Below are 20740 nucleotides of genomic sequence, written 5' to 3'. Positions count from 1 at the left end.
GGAAGCAAACATTGTCTGCTACGCAGTCTGGCAAAGTGCTACAGTCCAACGGCATTTTGTTCACACTGCTCGATTTTGGCAATCTTGGCCATGCTTTGATTGCTTGTTTCCGTCGGAAAATATTGTCGTTTTTCGTGATCACATTCCCTATCACCTTTTTCTCTCATATATATCAAATCGCTACAGTAATTTTTCCATGAAAAATGATGGAAAATGCAATCCAAACACAACCTTAGATTCCATTCCGAAACCAGAATTAGTTCTCCCTGTTTACTTCATCCTATCGTAAAACAGTGATCACTTCAGAATAAACTTCGGTAGGTTTAACCAATTAAGATAAAGTCCATATCATTCAGGGAGATTCTTTCTACTACAGCTCAGCCAAAAGCCAACATGTCAGCAGTTTCCAAATACAAAGAGTTATAAGCAACATTCGTTCTATGCTTATTACCGAATATTTGTGTTGAGCCAGCAAAAGAATCAACAATAGTGGCAAAACTTTAATACTCAATCCACCAAAAACAGAGAACTAATTCAACTCCATGAGTTCAGCAACATTTACATTAAAGAATTCATCACTATACAGATTCCAAATCATGCTTTTAGGACAGCTCCTTCTGTGATTTTCCAGCCTGATTTTGTACATGACATTTCATACCTTGTTGTGTAAATAGAATTATAAGAATCATTGTGTTCTGGATGGACCACATCAGTGAGCTGAGCTGACTCCTCAAGAGTGGCTTCCACAATTGCACGCTGACCATCAACAGAAACTGTTACACTGTCAATGTTAAGGTTCAATAGCATGTGTTGCCAAAACCAACCGTGTTGCGCAATCTCTGCTCCACGGTCTGTCCAAATTTTCAGCATTTGCCCATCCAGAACCTGGAGGCAAGTTAACATTCTTATTTTTAGTCTCAGGAGAATAAAAATAGTGCACTTGAAACCAGGATCTTCATCCTACAACAAGCCCAGCTATAAAACCCAACCCATAATGAATAAGCAATCGAAGAGATTCTCCAGCTCAATGTTTGTATTTGGACTCTAGCTTGAACTTTTACTAAGGCTATTGACAACAGACCAAACGATCGAGTTAATCACCCGTTGCACCTACTCGTTTACTGCAATGCCTCTCCAGAAAGAGAGCTTAGAAAAATCTAGCAGATAAACTAGAAATACACGATACTTTGATCAGAATAGATATATATATATATGTTGTTGTGGGTGTGTCATGTGTGTGGGTGTGGGTGTGGGTGTGGGTGTGGGGATGCATGTGTATGTGTGTGTGAGAGAGAGAGAGAGAACCAGGCATGTGTGGCTGTGTCACAATTTATGCCAAGTTTCTAAATGATATTGAGTGCCACAAATATCCAGGCATTCTGATTGGCTTCATTTCAGACAATGCATGATTAATATTTTTCATTGCCACCAGATCCATGTACTTATAGAAATAAAGGTCAGATTAGAACCCCCACGGGGGAGTGAAATAAAAACGAAACCAAAAGCTAGGAAACAGTAGGAGGAAGCCAAGACTTTGACAATCAAATCACAAATTTACTCAGTTGATTCTTACCTCTGACAATTTTTCAAGACAATGATCAGGTCCAAGAGCTTCGGACTTGATATTTTGCCACTTGCGAACTAGATTTTCAGCCAACCTGGCATCCATCCTAGGTATTTTTACGTCCTTTTCATCTACTGATGCCCCTGCAATTTAGGCAACAATCAAGAGAACGAAGAAATAAAAGCCAGAGAGAAGGACGGACTCACATTAGAAACTGATGCATACGCTCTCATTTATTAACTGTAAAACAACTTCAAAATACATCCTGGATATTTACAAATCCAACCGCAAAGAATTCAATATAGAAGGGAAGTAATGGCACCACCCAAAGAAGCGTATAGTCTTTGCATGGATTTGATATACTATCTCAGTGAAATTGTCCAGTGGTACAGCAAAACAGTTAATGTGGTATATTTCTGTGGCTGTAACCAGCCTTATTACAGGAGTGTTGTCCCAAGAATAATGTTTTGGTGTGTCAATTTCTAATCGCAAACCTTCATGCTTTTTTAATTTGCTCATTAAATTTCATGTACATATATGAAAGAAGATGTCAAGATACAGCAATCAATAATTTCTTGACTGACATAATCTGTAGGTCATACCCACATTGATGACGTCAGATTCAATAGCTGAACCAGCATCTTTGCGCAGAGTTGACATGCCATGTCTACTTGGAATGAACTTCAACCCAAACAGAGCAAGCAAACCAACAGCTACTCCAGCACACATAATCTTCACGATTGTCTCTTTTATTTCCTCAGTTATCTGCTCCTGTTCATGTAGTTCATCATATTCTTGTCTATCAGGTAATACTCCAGTATTGGAGGAATCATCCCAATTGTTAGGTCTTGTAGGCTCCTCACTTTCTCCGGCAACTTCAGAATTTTTTATCTCGAATTCCTCATCAGTTTTCACACTCCTGTCACTTGGACCAAGAGGGAACACCTTCTGCAGTGCTTGAATTGCACTAAACTTTACACTATCAAGCACAGCAGTAGCTTCAGCCCCCAGTTTTGCTATGGCTGCTGCAGCAGCCAATGGTGAACGACCACGTCCCTCCAACCTCTCTAAATACCTCAAGACCGTTGAATCATCATAATAGTCTCCTAGCTTGAATTTTATATGCTGGGTCTCCCTAAACCTGGGAAATACCACCTCCATCAGCCATGTTTCCAACAGCTTACAAAGCCCAGGAAGAACATCATTTTCCTGGTCATCTTTGGAGTGTTCAAGGACAAAGTTAACTATGGATGGATCTCTATAAGGAGAGCTCTCAGAATCCAATCCTAACCACATGCGACATTCATCAATTTCTCCTACAAGAAGTGCACAGAGACCCCTTTCCAATGCAAAGTCTATTTCGCGGTTCTCCCTAACAGTATAGACGGTCATGGAATTTGCAAGAGCAGTAACCTTGGTCTGTTGAAGTTGCTGAAAAAGGTTGTTAGCATCCTGGATCAAATGAGGTTTCTTACCCACAAAAGCCAGAGCAACAAGTGCAAGTGCCACTCCATAGACTTCAAAATTTTCTGGTGCAATATTATTTGGTGTGGCAACAAATAGATCAACCTTACAAAAAATCAAGAAAAAAAATTATTTACAAAGTAAAAGTTAAGTATTACTCCCCAAAAAAAAAACAAAGTAAAATATCACAGCCGGAAAAACTTAGAGCTACATTTTCCTTGTAAACAAGAAAATGCAATTGATCACCTGTTCTGCTGCTGTCATACGCAGGAACGCCTCATTCATAAAACCTTCACGAGTAAACCCCCCAGAAATGGCAGCAGCACCTCCTCCTCCAACAGCCCATAAAATATTGCGCACACCTTGTAGACCCTCCGCCCTTTTTGTGCAAAAGTCCTCACCAAGGGGTAAAGCCAGGAGTTCAAGAACATATCGCGGGCTTATTTCTTCCAACGTCTCATCAATCTGTGCTTGCAAATCTTGTGCAAGACTACTTGCTCCTTCTTCCTGGAAGTGTACATTTACAAAAACTTGAATAGACAAGATCAAAAATAATTGAGAATAAGGGATAATTAATACTAATAACTGGTCTGGTTTTCCAAATAAGAAGATTCACATCCAATCTAAAAGTAAGGAAAGTTAAAAACTGAGAAGTAGCAACCTGCTAGAAATCAGCTTAAGTCTTCCTAGTATTGAGAGCTAAAATAGTATGAGGGAAAAGCCTAGTGGCAGTTTCACACAATATTGACAATGTCTGGCAGGCGCCATTTCTCTATCTAGCTAAGCACATTTCTTACAGAACCAAAGAAACAAAAATCTAACTAATTGCACAAAGTAAAATGACCCAACAGTGGCAAATAAAGAGCAAAGAACTCTGAATTCCTGCCATACGCATTTACAAACATGAATGGGCACAAATGTGAGCTATTCAAACAGACTATTCACAACTAGTTTAAATCCAAACATATGTAATCAGCAATAGGTTAAGTGCGTGCCAGCCCATGAAAATATAAAAAAGTATTTGAAGAATGGTTCTTGCAGTGTGCATTATGCAACTCATAAGGCAAATGCATGCTTAGGCTTCACGATCACACTTTTAAAAGCTTACCTGCAACAACTTCAATGCCCTCTCAAGGAGTTCACAACCTGTAATAAAATCTGGAGGTGACAGAGCCATAGCATCCCTTGAAAAGTCGACATAAGCAAGTGCCATTGCCAATAAGACATCTTGCTTGAATGACTTCGGCAACCTTTCTTTCAACAAGTTCTCCCCAATTTTAAGTACTACTTCAGTCTCCCCTGCTTCTTGCAACACACTCAATGCTCCCGGAACCTTGCATGTCAAATCATTATAATATAAGCTGTAATACAAGAAAATTGGTTTGACAACCCTTATTATTCCAATCCATTTGGACTAAACCGATCAAACAAATAATTAACTTGCCCACCAGGTTATCTACATTCCCAAGTTTAGACAACATTTCTAGCACAAGAGCGCAGCCTAAAAACTCAAGAGAAAGAAGGAGCAATTGGATTACTAGTAATTTGATTAATAACCAGGACAATATGCAAAAAGTAAGATCAATTATGCTGCTTTCGCTAAGACAAATAATAATATAATTTGGATTTTCGGAAAGTTCACCTTATCCCAAGGTACTTGAGTGATAATAGTACCAAATTCATCATCCGCAAGCCCCTGATTATACTCTCTTCGAGAGCTAGCATTTGCTAGGGTTTCACAAGCAGCTTGAAGGATCATCCGTCGGCTGACTAAAGCATCTTGGCTGTAACCATACTGCGGCGGTCTGGAAGCCTTAACTTCGTAAGCTCTTCTGATTCCATCGCCGAGGAAATGAGCCTCAGCGCCGAGAATTCTGTAAAAATCAATGGGCATTTCTACGGAGCGCTCGGTTGGGGCCAGTGTAGGAGTAGTAAATGGAGGAGCGAGAGTGGCGGTGGCGGAATTGTCGTCGGAATGGTCGGCAGTGACGTTGGTGGAAGGGAGAAATTGGAAGTCGGCGAAAAGTCGTTCGGCCCATTTACTGGTGGCGGAGGAGAAGCTGTTTGGGATGCTGCTGCTGCTAGCGCTGCCGCTGACAGCGTTGGGTTTTGGGAGCTTTCTGGTGATCAGTAGCGGCGGCAGTGGTGGTGGTGGTGGTGATAACAGCGACGGAGTACAGATGCCAATGTTGAGGTGTCTCAAAACTTCCATTTGTTTCGGAGGTTTTAGAGAATTTACAAAATATATCTTCGGTCAGCTAATTGCCAGTTTTTTAGGTGCTAACTTCTTAAAAGGTAAAAGCCTTAAACCCTCGTGCGGACTGCTGGCGTTTTGGTCATATTTTATACTGCCCGTTTTTTCAATTCGCTCAGAAGAGGATCAATCGTAAGGGCGAGCAGCGCTCGCTAATATATAAACCCAAAAAAATTATTTCATAGTTAAAGTAAAATATAATATATAAATAATAAAACTACTTGATTAGGCTCAGCTAATAGCATACAAAGGAGTTCAAACTTTACTTGAGACTTAGAATGAATAGCTCGAATTCGAACTCGATCTCAAAATTGACTGAGTTCAAGTAGAGCATTTAATCAATCCACTTGTGAGCATTCCTAATCAATGGTAGTTCCCCATTTACTCTCTTTAATGACTCCAAAGTTCTTCTATTGTTTCTTTTTTTTTTTGTTAATCCAGATTAATATTATTACTGTCTAGTTATTTAGCACCACTATATGGGAACTTCCCCCTAAACTTACAAATTCAACACTTCATTAAAAACATACAAATTCTATATTTTCTTAAACAAATATTATTCCATCCATTCCACTTTAATAGTTTTGTTTTTCTTTTTCATCCGTTCCAAATTATAGTGTATTTTACAATTGAAGAATATCATTAACTTGTAAATTCTTTAAAATATCCTTATTTAATGTACTTTGTTATCGATAAATATAACCTATTTTATTCATTAATTGCGTGACTTCATATCTTAAGTGGTGCAACTTTTCACAATATTGTTATTGTTATTAATATAAAGATACCGTGATTAGTCATACTTCTAATATCAATTTTATCAAAAAAAAAAATGCTTCTAATATCAATGTAAGGGTATTTAAAAAAAAAATAATTTTAACGAGACGGAAAGAGTATAAAGTGAATATAAGATTGCAACTCTTCGTTGACCCAATAGAACATCTAACTGGAGCTTTAATGGCTTTGCCCATGTAGACTCTGGGTCTGGGGGACAGGAGGGTGGGTTTGACAGAATTGCAGTTTTACGGCTTTACATAATGGGGCTAATTTTATAAAATGGGCCGAATTTCGCCATGGAAAGAGTTGTAAAGTGACGAATGAGCGCGATCTCTTTTCTTCACCCAAACACGTCCGGTGAATTTTAGAGTTCATTGTATTGGGCCTCCTGTCTATGAGAAATCCGGACACTCTGAGTCAGGCTCTTCTCTTCAAACAAATATATTTCTCCTGGACTACTTCATCCAAGGGCTTGACATCCTAATCAAACAGTCAATCTAACGTGTCAGACAGTATCATCAAATTCTCTACTGAGCCACAAAAAAATGTCATCTCACGGGCTCCAACAAGATTGCCCTATAATTACTAAGAAATTTTTTTTTTTTATGCAAAGTCGTGCCAAAAATGATAGCTGCGTACGTTCTGTCGAAATGGTTTTCCCCAAAGCAGTAGTAGCGATCTTTAACGTCCTCTCTGCCTTGAAAGTGCCTAATTTTAACCATAAGAGTCCCCAAATGGCCGTCTTACTTAAAGATAAGAAGGCTCCACATTTTCCTCATAATGGTTAGCAAAGATCGATGAATACAAAGGAAAAAAAAAATCAGAATGCCCAGATATGTACAGACCATAGATGACCAAGTCGAAGGACTAATAATATATTCCTTCCTCTACTTGGTTCAATAATTTGGAGAAATTGCAAGGCACACGCAATTGAGGTCCATATGAAACCACCAGCCTTTGGGTTGGTGGCCACCACCCAGCCATTAAGGCTTGGTGGGGTGAATCATTGCCTCCCACCAAATGCCACATTTAAAATGGCTTGACTTCAAAAAATCCAGGCAAGTACGTAGTGCACCCATTTAATCCGGTGATGGTTCAGTCTCCTCCGAGTTACTCCTGGACTTTCTTAAGTCCGCTCCCTCCCTCTCGTGTAGGATAGATTAGGTTATATAACAATTGTCGTCTCCGAAAAAAAAAAAAAAAAAGCAATTGAGGTCGATATGCGTCTTAATGCAAGAATGGGATAAGTGATAATATACTATCGAGACAAAAAATGCAGCATCGCTTTCGCTTTCGCAGGCATAAACTCTCGGATGGGCCAGGACATGCATGTTTAAGGATGATGCTTACCGCAACTCCACCAGATTTTATAAATTGACTCAATGCCAAGCTTTGTTTGATACCGCAACAGTGAAATCAAGGCAAGGTAGTTTGGGAAATTGAATGAACCCTCTACACATTTTTTGATGTTGAGCTCTGCGTGTGGAAACGCTCAACACACACAATAGCTGCCCTTAAAAAAAATGGGGCAGCAGTGGTCCGAGAGGAAAAATACTAGTCAGTAATAGGGGAGGGGGGTGGTGGTCCTAAGAAAGGGTCTGTACAGCTTAAAACAGTGACCTACTTGGACTTCCTAAAGATCATTATTGACTTTGAAAGGTGATTGCTACTGCCCATAGTTAATTTAGGGAGCTCTTCTTCCCCAGTCACGTTCACAGTCAATTTACTAATATGTCACTTTTGGCTGAGCTGCTGGGATGTTGAGATTTTATGGAAGAAAATCTAGTGCATGTTCTTCTTTTCGGCTCCTAATTTATATGAACACCTCTGCACCATTCTCGTATGGTAATGTATCTTTTTTTTTTACAGGTTAGTTTATGTCAGTAAAAACCAAATATGTTCTTAAAGAAGTACCAAAAATTTTCAACAGTCAATAATGTCTTAATAAAGGCCAATCAGGCTAAAGGAGTGAACAGTTTGCATGTGCTCATAAGTGACGCTATCCCAACTCTTGTGACATGAAACCACAGAGGGAAGAGTTGAGCCAATGATGAAATCCGCATTAGCCCTGTTGAAAAGGCACCCAAAATGGCCAGAAAAGAAAAAAAAAAAAGGCCATTCCCAGACTCTCCCCTCTACTTTTCGAGGACAGGGAAACAAAACAGAACAGACCCCCTTCCCCGTTCCTCGCAAGTCGCAACAGAGAAAAGACAGCAACCCCTTTTTCCCAAACAGTAGTCTCCCCATATATGTAAGTTCTACCAAAACCCACCCACCAACAAATCCCCTTTTTGGCAAATCAGGCATTTAACCGCAACATATGGCGTTAGCTCTGCCAATCTCAATCGTACTATTCCCCCAGCCCAGACCACCTCTGCTACAATACGCTCCTCCCCTTGAGCGCCTCCTCCAAAACTTCACCCGTTAAAAAACATGTCCATTCCAACGTCCCAAAACCCCCCCATTTAACCCTTAACCGTTCTCTTCTATTCCCCCGCCCCAACTCAGAAAACAAACAACCCCACCACCAGCGCCACGGCCATTTCTTGATTCTTTCTGCTCCCAACCCATGTCAACAACGGCTACGTTTCTTCACTTGACCGCGGTGGTGGTGCTAATGTGCGCCGCCACCTTATCCTTAACGTGCGCCGATAATGCAACCGAGATTCAAGCGTTGCTCATTTTCAAGCAGAATCTGGATGATCCGCTCGGAGCAATGGACGGTTGGGATCCATCCACGCCCTCAGCGCCCTGTGACTGGCCCGGCATTGCCTGTTTTGAAGGCCATGTTCGTGAACTCCGCCTGCCCCGGTTCCAGCTCAGCGGCCGGCTGACAGACCAGCTTCGTAACTTGCGCCAGCTGCGCAGGTTAAGCCTCCATTCCAACAACCTCAACGGTTCCATCCCACCGGCCCTCTCCCAGTGCGCCTTCCTACGCGCCGTCTACCTCCAGTACAACTCTCTCTCCGGCGCCCTCCCTCCCGCCTTGTCCAAATTAACAAACCTTCAAGTCCTCAATGTCGCCCACAATTTCATCTCCGGACAGGTCTCCGGCGACGTCCCGCCTGGCCTCCGGGTCCTCGACCTCTCCTCAAACTCCTTCTCCGGCAACATCCCGGCAAACTTCTCGGCCTTCACTCAACTCCAACTCATAAACTTGTCATACAACCAATTCTCCGGCGAGATTCCTGCGACGTTGGGCGACCTGTCCAACCTCCAATACCTCTGGCTAGACTCAAACCGCCTTTACGGCACAATCCCATCTGCTATCTCCAACTGCTCTAGCCTTATCCACCTCAGCGCCGGAGATAATAACCTACAGGGACTCGTTCCGGCGACGATTGGTATATTGCCAAGCTTACAAGTAATTTCTCTGCAGCATAATCAGCTTTCTGGGGTGGTCCCAACTTCCATAATTTGCAGCATTTCAAATGTCAGTGCTCATTTAGTTAGGATCATTGACCTGAGTTTTAATGGGTTCACGGGGATTCAGGGCATAGCTGATAATGCAATATGTTCAAGTATTATGGAAGTTTTAGACCTTCACGGGAATCAGATAAAATATGTGTTTCCAGGGTGGTTAATTAATGTTTCAACCTTGAAGATTTTGGATATTTCCGGGAATTCAATTTCAGGGGTTATACCAAATACAATTGGAAATTTGATAAGTCTCGAGGAGCTTAGGCTGGCGAATAATTCCTTGACTGGTGGGATTCCGGATGGTATTCGACAATGTGGGTCATTAAGAGTGTTGGACTTGGGAGGCAACCGGTTGTCGGGCTTGATTCCGGATTTTCTGGGGGAAATGAGGAGCCTGGAGATGCTATCCCTGGGAGAAAATTATTTTAGCGGGTCAATTCCCGGGAGTTTAGGTGGTCTTAACCGGCTTGAGTCTCTGGATTTGAGTAATAATAATCTTAATGGGACTTTGCCCCAAGAGCTGATAGCGCTTAGCAATTTGAGTAGTTTGAACTTGAGTAGAAATGATTTTTCGGGTGGATTTCCAGGGAATATTGGGGATATGAAGGGGTTGATGGTGTTAAATGTTAGTGGCTGTAGATTTTTGGGGCCCATTCCTGAAAGTGTAGGAAATTTGTTGAGGCTGAGAATTTTGGATTTGAGTAAGCAAAAATTTTCAGGGGAACTGCCTCTTGGGATTTTTGGGTTGCCAAGTTTGCAAGTTGTTGCTGTAGAAGAGAACTTGTTATCAGGAGATGTTCCTGAAGGTTTTAGTAGCTTAACAAGCTTACAGTATCTGAACCTCTCGTCTAATGCATTCTCTGGTGAGATTCCCGATACATATGGGTTCCTCACATCCTTGACTGTATTATCTCTTGCTGAAAATCATGTTAGCGGTTCAATTCCTGCTGAGTTGAGCAATTGTTCAAATCTTGAAGTCTTAGAGCTGCGTGGGAATCGCTTAACGGGTCGAATTCTAAATGATTTCTCGCAGTTATCTCACTTGGAGAAGCTTGATTTGGGTCAGAATAGTCTAAATGGTGCAATTCCACCGAGCATTTCTAACTGTTTCTCATTGAGGATGCTACTATTAGATTCTAATCACGTTTCTGGAAGAATACCACAGTCACTGTCAAATTTATCCAATTTAACAGCGTTGGATCTCTCTTCCAATGATTTAAGTGGAGGCATACCCGAAAGTCTTTCTTCCATTTCTGGTTTGAAGCATTTGAATCTTTCCCATAACAATCTTCAGGGTGAAATCCCTGCATCTCTGGCTTCACGTTTTAATGATTCTTCTATTTTTGCAATGAATGACAATTTATGTGGAATGCCACTGAATGAGTGTAGGAAACCAAAAAGGCGGAGAGTGAAAAGGATCATTCTGTTGATATTTGTGGCTGCCGCAGCAGGTTTGATTTTGTTTTGCTGCTGTGGCGCGTACCTATACGGTCTTATATGGTGGCGTAAGAAGCTGAGAGCTAAAGCAGCTGGAGAGAAGAAAAGAAGTCCGAGTCCGAGAGACGTAGGGGGTCGCGGAAGTGGAGAGAATGGAGGGCCGAAGTTAGTATTGTTCAACAACAAGATCACATATGCAGAGACTTTGGAAGCAACAAGGCAGTTTGATGAGGAGAATGTGTTGAGCAGAGGAAAATATGGCCTGCTATACAAGGCTACTTATGCAGATGGAATGGTGCTTGCCATCCGTCGCCTTCCTGATACATCCATTGATGTAAACGCATTCCGCAAAGAAGCTGAGTCGCTTGGTAAGGTGAAACATCGCAATCTAACAGTTCTTCGAGGGTACTATGCAGGACCTCCTTCGGACATTCGCCTCCTCGTGTACGATTACATGCCCAATGGCAACCTGGCCACCCTCCTCCAGGAGGCTTTGCACCAAGATGGTCATGTCCTCAATTGGCCAATGCGCCACCTGATTGCACTCGGCATTGCTCGCGGGCTGGCGTTCTTGCACTCAGCCTCGGTGGTGCATGGAGATATAAAGCCACAAAATATCTTGTTTGACGCTGACTTTGAGGCGCATCTCTCTGATTTTGGCTTAGATAAACTAACGATAGCAACACCAGCCGAAGCATCGACGTCTTCAACCCCCGTTGGAACTCTTGGCTACGTGGCGCCAGAAGTCACATTGACTGGTCTGCCGACAAAGGAAGCTGATGTATATAGTTACGGAATAGGCTTACTAGAGATACTAACAGGAAAAAAGCCAGTGATGTTCAATCACGATGAGGACATCGTCAAGTGGGTCAAGCGGCAACTACAAACTGGTCAAATTTCAGAATTGCTTGAACCGGGATTGCTTGAGCTGGATCCAGAATCTGCAGAGTGGGAAGAGTTCTTGTTGGGAGTCAAAGTGGGTTTGCTATGCACAATGCCAGACCCTCTTGAAAGACCATCTATGACTGACGTTGTTTTCATGCTAGAAGGCTGCCGGGTTGGCCCTGACATGCCTTCCTCGGCTGATCCCACGACCATCCCTTCCCCCATCTGAGTTTGTAGGGAGAAAAAAAATAAAAATAATTAATTGACATTCATCACTTAACGGATTGCCATTGCCGAGCAGAAATCATTCTTGTGCAATTTTCCCCCCAAAATCATTCTTGATATTTGTTTATTTATTTCTAGTATTCTCTCACTAATTTCTTCCTCCGGATTTTAATGCTTTGAGGCCCTTGACCTTGATAGTGCGGTAGCTACTACTAGGTAGTGGAGTGGAATAATTTTCCGGGAACTCGGAGGGGACCCCATATCAGATTCCCGCCAAAAGCGTGAGTTGTTCAATGGGGAATGCCACGTGGTCTATTATATACCCACTACTACAGTCACTAGTTTCCAAAGGGGTCAGGGAAAGTAGCCGTTAGGCATATGAGCCAGAAGAGAGCCTGAAACGGACTTTAATTATTGGGAAAGGGCAAGTCAGTGACGCAGGATCCGTGAATGTCCTCTTAGATACTAGTACATCCGAGTATAAATTTGTTTGTCTGCTTCTGTTCTATATCTTAATTACTGCTACTACTGTTACTGTAAGAGGATAGTGGTAGTCAGTCATTCACATGAACTTCGGGTCGGCCCTTATAGATATTCGCTTCACGCAGTTTGTAGCTGTTATATAAGTGGGTTGACACTTGACAGGGCATGTATGACTATGGACCCCCGCCCTTGCCATGCCATATTGCCATTTGCCTTGTGATTTTATTGCTTCACGAAATCTTTTAAGGTCCGTCTTGGAGAAACCCCCAGTCCAGTCCCTTTGGGTCTCCATTACTCCTATTTAGGATACAATTTCATTGATCTTTCCTGACAGAATTTGGGGCCCAGTTGCTTACGTCATATGGTGCAAAATTTTATTATACCCTGTACATTATGTGTCATTAGAAGACTAAAATCTGATAAATGAGTGGTTAGGGCACATCCATTAATATGGTGCTACGTGAAACTATGATTAAACAATAATGATTTTGCAATTCTCGCTCTCTGCCTGAATTGCTTTAAGGTTGACGATGCTTTGGATAGTCTTAGATTGCATTACTATTTGCTTAGAGTAGAGCTACTGATATGGTTATAAAATCTGAACTGATGATAATTCTCTTGGATTGCAGAATCTGGTTTGCACCTTCTTACTAGTTAGGTTTCATAGATGATTATTTCAGTTCTTAACTTGCATGTGTCATTTAATGGATCTATGATGTTGCAACTTGAACATATGACAAATAACTTAATTAGTTTATGCATTTCTCGTGAACCCATTTAAATCACTTTTTTCACCCTAATTTCTGCAAGAAATCACTCTTTTTCACCTTAAATGCCGATGCTTAAAGTGAAAATGTCTTCCTTCTTCATGCTGATTCATGTCTTTGTATACTATTGCAAAGGTATTCAATTTTAACCATTGCAAAAGAAAGCAACAGCCGTTGCTACAGTTTTGAGCAAAAATGGTTTGATGCTCCTTCTGACTCTTTTTTCCTTATTTCACTAATATCCCTTCACTTTTTCTAATTTATTTCTGGCTTTTATTAGTTTCCATTATTTCACTAAATACAACTTGTACCCCTACAAGAGGCGCATTTGTGGGAACAAAACTCCTTCTCTCTCTTGAAAACACTTTTTTATGTTCACTTTTCCTAACATGGGCTGATTTTGTTATCAAATGCTAAATCTCAAGGGAGATTAGTGTAATTCTGAAAACCTCAGGGGAGGTCAGTGATATTGCCAAAAATCTTATGGGAGGTTTCTAAAATTATCCCTTAATCTTTTCTACAATAGGGAGAATTTTTTTGTGCTAGTAAATCTACATGCATGTCACATGTCAAAAGAAAAAAAAAGGAGTTTCAAATTTAAAATAGAGAGAGAGAGAGAGAGAGAGAGGCTACTGTAAATATTAGTCTCTATTTCATGCGCAGTCAAATTAATGAATGTACAGTTTTAGGAGTGAAGATAAAGTGACTTTTACTGTCAGTAGATTTGAATTCCAGATTCTAAGCTAATGAATGTACAGTTTTTACTCTTCCTACCACCGGTTTAGAATGGATACTAATTAACCAAGCTCAGTGCCTTAGGCTCCCCTCCTTTCTAGTTTAGGATAGAATAAGTTATACAATTATTATCATTTTCAGAAAAAAAAAAAAAAAGAAGAAGAATGGATACTAATTGATGTTGGCACTACAATAACATAGACAAAAATACAATGCCCATAGATCTTATTTCATTGCCCATATTTGCTTTTTACCCAATCTCAATACAATGTCAAATTAATGGGCGATAGAGTGAGATTAATGGAGGGTATATATATATATATATTGTCTATCTTGTGTCAAAGGAAAAGTGGCACCGTGACTGGTTCCGAATACAATCACCATCGCCGCAATTTCGACTATGACAATTTATAAGCTTGAAAGCTTATAGGTCTATAACTGGTTGACCAAGTGGTGACTTGAAGCATGGAGCGGAACCATCGGTCCTCTCGTCCAATCGGAGTCTTGCGAGCTTCTGACGAAAGGAAACGGAAGGTCACTTCTCAGTTACTTCAGTTGGGTTGACATTCAGTTTGTCCCAGCGGGAAAAATAAGACGGTCATTGAGAGATTGCCCAAACCATGATATGGAAATGGAAATAGAAGTTTGAAAAGGCAAATTAAGCTAATGACACCAACAAGCCCAATGAACGAATTTAAAATCATACATTTTATTTTCTTTCGTCCTATGTCAGAATTTTACAAAGATCTCGGCGCATTTAAAATAATGCATAGAGCCCAAGACCAAACAAATACATTTAAAGGCTTGAATTAATGATACAATAAGTGGCAGCCTGCGCTCAAAAGAATGATGCTCTTTAGTACACTAAGAATTACATTTAGTAAATACAACATTGAATTCTTCATCTAAGCAGTTGTCAGGCCCTCAGGGAGGGACTCACTGTCAGGATCAGGGGACAAAAACCTCCTGCAAGCATACAGAACCGCTGAATGGAAACCATCCGGAGCGTCTATAAATACAAAATGGCCAGCCTGTAGTCACAAAAAGACCACCTTTACCATCATTTTTAATCAGAATATAAATTATTAAATTATGTGTCTAATCAAGCGATAAAAGTTAAAGAAAGCAAAAAAAATGAAAGTAACTACTTTGCTTGTTCCCCTCATATCGCACATAAAGGAGAGATACAGACCTGAGGGACCCTTATGATTTCGCATGGAACCCTCATATGCTGGCGAGCTTCTTGCGCCGCTTGATAATTCATCCAATCCTGGAAACCATAAATAAAGGAAGTTGGCACCTTCCATTCTGATGCCCTGCACTCAAAAAGATGACAGGATTGTTTACACCTTAACATAGAAACAATACGAAAAATAGACAGTTCTATTCAAGCCAAGCTATTTAGACAAGATTTGAAGAGCAAAATGTTATTGATGAACAGTTTCTCTAGCAAATTGTCACTCTATCTTAGTCGCTCAAATTAATATACTGGATCTAAACTTTGAAGAATACAGCTACAAGCATTCTACAGTCTGCCTCTTAATCCAGCACTTCAAGAGAATAAAATATTAGGCTCTTTTGCAAGTACTATTGCAACCCGTCCCATGCAGACTTTAAATGAATAAAATTACGAGGGAAAGGGAAAAGTAAAAATGGAACCAAGGAAATAAAAAGCTAATCGCAGTTCTGTTTGAAGATATTGTAATATTGGTTGCAAGTATCTCTCAGAGATATCCAAGACTTGCAAAGTTGGAACTTGGCAGACCAGTTATCACCCACTACATTTCCAAGGAAATCAGATATATGCCTTGTCTTCCACAGAAGCAAATGCTGTTTTAGCTAAGGATCAATGATCCCCATGCCACAAAAAGGCAACAATGCAGTCATATGGTTATTCTGGTCTTTAATTTCCAGTCAAATATGCAACTTTTAATTACCGAATAACTTGTGGAAAGCATTCATAACTGCTGCCCACAAGAAAATTCACATGATTAACTCTTTTAAGATGCTAATAAGAAAACTGCAGTGGAATTCTGTTACAAATATTGGGAAAAAGTAAAGAATGAGAGAGGAGAAGAAAGTATTATAACCCTCTCACCTTTGGACAAGAGGCATCCTAGCAAATGCTCCGAACGAAAATATGTACTTTAAACACAGTTCTCCGCTAGCTTTGGCTGCTAAAGTGTGGTATACATAATCTTCAATCCAGAAATAGTCATTATGAGGAACTTTTCATACTGTGCCACAATGAAAAACATTTGATATTATCCTACCTGTGAGTAATCTGGATTCCTCCTCAGTCAGAACAGATCCCTGTGCGCGAGAACCAAACCGAGCACTTGTATATTTGCGGACCATATCTGGTCCCCAGGGGCCTAAACCTCTACATACAGAATTCCCAACAACAAAAGTGAATTCCAGACTTTTGGTATATTTAATCCATGGTAACTATATTTATCAGTTGATGTAGAACATGAGTATGCCACACTTCAAGCTCAAGTAAAAAAAAGTTCCATCGACTGAGAAAGAAGCAACCACCACAGTTAACCTGCCACTCATGCATAAAGAACCACTGTATGATCATTTATTAGATGGAAACTACTTTATAAATTGGTTTGCTGCTACATAACAGCATGCCCTCTGAATTGCTTTCCCAATAAAACAGGCAGCTTATATTACTAAGAAGAGATACTTGTAACATACTTGTATTACTAAGAAGAGATACTTGTAGCATAATCTTTATCCAGTCATGCATGAGAAGACGTCGGAGATGCAATTTCCGCAAGGACATATTGGGTATCACTTAACTGCTAATGCTAAATATAAAACTTAATCTTTCAGGCACTCAAAGAAAGGACCAAGGACTGCAAAAAAAGATAGTAGTTTTACAAAGAGAAGAAAGATTATCTGTACATCTGCTAGAGTCATCATAAACTGCCAGTGTATGGTAGGAATCTAGAAGATAAACCACAATGGGAGGAATATCAAAGTCAATGAGTGACAAGCTCTAAGATGACGCAGTTTTGTCAGGGGCATAAAAAATTGATGTTAGCATATGAAAGAACCTAAAAATGGCTGCCCTCTTTAAGCTAAACAGAAAAAATGAAGATAAAGAGCAGTATCAAACAAATTAAATTAAATTCTAGATGCAGAGCAAGAGACCTGTCATCACCTTACAATTTTCTGTGGAGTGAAGTTAGACTCCCACAGATGATTCAAAACGGCTCCTTTCCACGTTGCTCTAAAACGAGTAAGCCATTCACTCTTGTAATCATTTTCTGAAGCAAATCCAGCAGGTCCAACTAAAATCAAGTGCTGAATGTGCTCAGGATGCTTCAAGAGAATGAAGTGAATATCAGGAATTGATAGCAGTCATCTTATACGCCGGTACGAGCAGAGACATAGCATGAGAAGTAATTACCTTGAGAGCATATTTTGCAGCAACATACCCGCCAAATGAATGACCAAGTAAAATAAAATTGCTAAGATTCTTGGCTTTGCGCCATTCCTCTAAGGAATCAATAAACCATGCCTCAGTTTCTGCATTACAAATTCCAGCAAAATTATGCATGATTATCATGATTGACAAGAAATGTCAGTGAAGAAATTTTGGGATTTAGATAAAAGATTGGGCTAATAAATCCACAACAGACCTTCTGTACTTTTGCACATGAAGTCAGGCCTGCTTGATCCACCCCAACTGCAAAAAAGGAAGACGACATTCATAAAAATAGAGTACCTAATCATAATTTCTACATGTTCTTAACTATGAAAACCATCAACTTTCAGGTTTTGTATATATATTTTGAAAAAAACAGCTGGTAAAATGTTGGTAATTCAATCCATTTTTTAGAAGACGTCTACTAAATCTAAAACTCCTCTAACTTTATCAAAATTCTCAATAATGCCCGTCATCATGTTTAGTCTCAGTGCAATTAATATAAACATTTTAATGTATCCAGTTTTAATTAGTAAAGGTAAGTGTGCATTATTTCTATGTAAAAATATACATAATTTCATACTTAATAGCGAATTTCACTTTGGATCTTGTTCACTACAAAGCATACCATAAAAAGTTCCCGATGCTATTGAAAAATTTTGTTCTCTTCATATCTTTCAATGTACAATCAAAGTATGTCATTTTCCCACATCTCCAACATTGCAAGTGCTTCTAAAAGTATGTAAAGATAACTTGTGTTTCAAGCAGGATTGGATGCCGAAATTTACAGGCCCTAAACTCACCCAAGCTGATCAATAGCAATGACTTTGAAATGAGCTGCAAGAGTATCAAAGTTCCGAAAGAAGAAACCTTGGGAAGCACCGTATCCATGTACCATAACAAGAGTGGGAGAACCCTCTTTGCTGTCGAAAGTTAGTGTATTGATAAATTTTGGGTCATTGCTAACAGAGCGAAACCACCTGACTTTAGAACCTGGTGGACCAGATCCTATGTTAACGTGTTCTTGAATATATGGAGTCCTGCCATTCAACCCAAACACAAATTAATGACATTGCATCAGTAACCAAAACTGCCAAACAGTGCACTAATTGAGATGGCCGAAACCAGAGATGCCAAACAATTACCTAGCTTTAGTCGCTAGTTTTCTCCAAGTTAACGCTAAACGGATCCAAATTGAAAATTAAACGATCAGAATCTAATCCTTGATGAACTTTCAAGCTAGAAATGATCAAACAAAAAGACATTTTTCTTTTCCTACTCTTAACATGTAAAATTCGATCAATTGCAAAAGCAATCATAAATTCATAAAATATGTCGGGAGGCTTATATTCATATCGAATCAATAATCCGCCGCATCAATTACACTTGGCATTGAACAGCAAATTAGAAATTCAACGGCAAAATCGGAATACTAAATTGAGAAGGAGATTACATTGAAACTGTCCCAAAAATCCGGAAGTGGGGAAGAAATGGAAGAGAGATAGATTACTTTACAACAGACAGGAGGCGTTTCTCAGCTCTGATGATGTGGTCGGTGGAGGTAGGTATCCAACGAAGAATGGAAGGCCATAGCGATCTCTTCTTGCTAATTGACTCGGCCGTTGTGGCGGCGGTAGAGGTTGCAGTTTGAGAGGTGGTTGCTGCTGCGGCAGCAGGAGAAGCAATTCCCTCCGCCATGCTCGCCAGCGATATCTTCTTTGACCACCTGCTGTTTGGCCTCCTAAGTTTCATGCGATTTTCAAAAGAGCGAGTCCAAGTCCAAATTTCATTTCACTGCTGTTGTTCTCCGAGCATTGTGACTCGTATATATATATATATAGCGCGATGGTGCGAAGGATCTAGGTGACTTCCCCCGACGGAACGGACCCTTTTTCCTTTGCTTACTTTCGTCTCTGGTTTTTCCTGCAAGTAATGCTAGCAATTAATAATAAAACACGCAGTCAAAATAAAATAACGACCTGAATGAATCTTCTGAATAGAGGAGAAGAGGCGTTCACATTGTTGGTCCACGTCAGGGATGACGTTGCTGCTTCCCTCCCTCCGATTTTTAATCAAGAATGCATTTACTTTTCTAGTTATTTTCTTATAAAAGAAAATGAAAATTAACGTTTCATTTCGAAAAAAAAAAAAAGAAGAGGAAGCTGATTCCAGCATTTCTGCTGTTTCTTATGTGGAGTATTACTTAACTAAGGATCATCAAAAAGATTTAATTACCTTTATGCCTTTCTCCCAAGAAGAAAATTTATTACTTTTCTCTTTGTTTTTTTTGTTATAGTTTTAGTGCTAAGGACATTTTTTAATCAGGTCAATATAGGGGAAAAAACCCTTAATTTTACTCTAAATACACATGAGCAAACTTAACCTTTGTTTGTTTACATTTATTCAATAAGTTCAGACCGGTTAAGAATGTTAATATACATTCTTGTTGGATACAGTTCAGTCCCAGATTAAATTCTGATAGGAATGAGAATAGAGTATTAAAAGTAAATATACCAATCAAGTTCAAATAAATAGATGCTCGAATTGGTTGCCGGAGCAAAGGCCAACTCGTAAGAGGAGACAAAGGAGATCATTGGAGCGGATACGGTTGGAAGAGGGGCAGGAACGGTTGCAGGAAACAACCGTTTTTTGACAGTTCACGGACAAGATTTGACCAAAAAAATATTGTACGATCCAGATCTCATCTTGTACTTCATTTTTAACATGTATGGAAACCACAAAATTTTGTTTTAAAATTACACGATATTGTAAATAAATTACACTATATACAAACAAAGTTAAAACGGGTGCAAAATGCACATAGCCTTGGTCCGATACGGTTCGTCTTGAAACAGGTGCACTAGCTCTATTAGGCACCGTTTGGATTGAAGGAAAAGAAGGGAACGGATACCAATAGAAAAGGGAAAAAAAATGAAAGTGATTTCCATCCATCTTATTTGCCGAAGCAAAGGAAAAAAATACTAAATTTTTGCTTGGATTGAAGAAGGAAAAGATCAAGTGTTAATTTATTGAAAAAAAAAAATGAAAAAACTACCTTTTAAAAAATTTTAAATTATTTCAATCAACAAAATAAAGATCCTTCCCCTCCATATCCTTTCCTTTCCCGTTTCAAAAATCAATCCAATCAACAAAAATCAAATCCCTCCAATTCCCCTCCACTCATTTCCCTCCCATTCCCTCAATCCAAACACTGCCTACAACATTTGCCTCAGACAGAAAACCAAACGAAACCCCCCAATAGACAAGTTACAAAACTGAAACACGAACAC

The 20740-nt window shown here is 39.9% G+C and overlaps 3 protein-coding genes across 4 annotated transcripts; 1 reads left to right on the top strand and 2 right to left on the bottom strand.

Annotated features, from left to right (window-relative positions):
• Window positions 1–331: 331 nt before the first annotated feature.
• On the bottom strand, window positions 332–5307 carry LOC113749476 (protein ACCUMULATION AND REPLICATION OF CHLOROPLASTS 6, chloroplastic). 2 transcript variants are annotated; one of them, XM_027293228.1, is made up of 6 exons: window positions 4671–5303; window positions 4137–4361; window positions 3275–3535; window positions 2167–3133; window positions 1574–1707; window positions 332–885 (listed from the first exon to the last, which is right to left on the bottom strand). In XM_027293228.1, exons 1-6 carry the CDS (start codon window positions 5238–5240, stop codon window positions 595–597), a joined length of 2448 nt encoding a protein of 815 aa, XP_027149029.1. In that variant the 5' UTR covers window positions 5241–5303; the 3' UTR covers window positions 332–594. The 2 variants fall into 2 exon arrangements, with proteins under 2 accessions (XP_027149029.1, XP_027149030.1); XM_027293229.1 differs by lacking the exon at window positions 332–885 and having other exon boundaries at window positions 1626–1707; window positions 2171–3133; window positions 4671–5307.
• A 3321-nt stretch (window positions 5308–8628) lies between these two features.
• LOC113749186 (probable LRR receptor-like serine/threonine-protein kinase At4g36180) lies at window positions 8629–12063 on the top strand. Its single transcript, XM_027292861.1, has one exon. It carries the CDS (start codon window positions 8629–8631, stop codon window positions 12028–12030), a length of 3402 nt encoding a protein of 1133 aa, XP_027148662.1. The 3' UTR covers window positions 12031–12063.
• A 2638-nt stretch (window positions 12064–14701) lies between these two features.
• Window positions 14702–19347, bottom strand: LOC113750242 (probable 1-acylglycerol-3-phosphate O-acyltransferase). Its single transcript, XM_027294238.1, has 9 exons — window positions 18961–19347; window positions 18254–18490; window positions 17665–17711; window positions 17433–17551; window positions 17184–17344; window positions 16285–16394; window positions 16110–16209; window positions 15204–15327; window positions 14702–15042 (listed from the first exon to the last, which is right to left on the bottom strand). The coding sequence occupies exons 1-9, from the start codon at window positions 19200–19202 to the stop codon at window positions 14917–14919; spliced, it is 1266 nt and encodes a 421-aa protein (XP_027150039.1). The 5' UTR covers window positions 19203–19347; the 3' UTR covers window positions 14702–14916.
• Window positions 19348–20740: the final 1393 nt, after the last annotated feature.

This window comes from Coffea eugenioides, chromosome 10 (assembly GCF_003713205.1).
Source record: "Coffea eugenioides isolate CCC68of chromosome 10, Ceug_1.0, whole genome shotgun sequence".
Taxonomy (NCBI): Eukaryota; Viridiplantae; Streptophyta; class Magnoliopsida; order Gentianales; family Rubiaceae; genus Coffea; species Coffea eugenioides.
The sequence above is the reverse complement of the archived record's forward strand: the minus strand, read 5'-3'. Positions and strand labels throughout refer to the sequence as shown.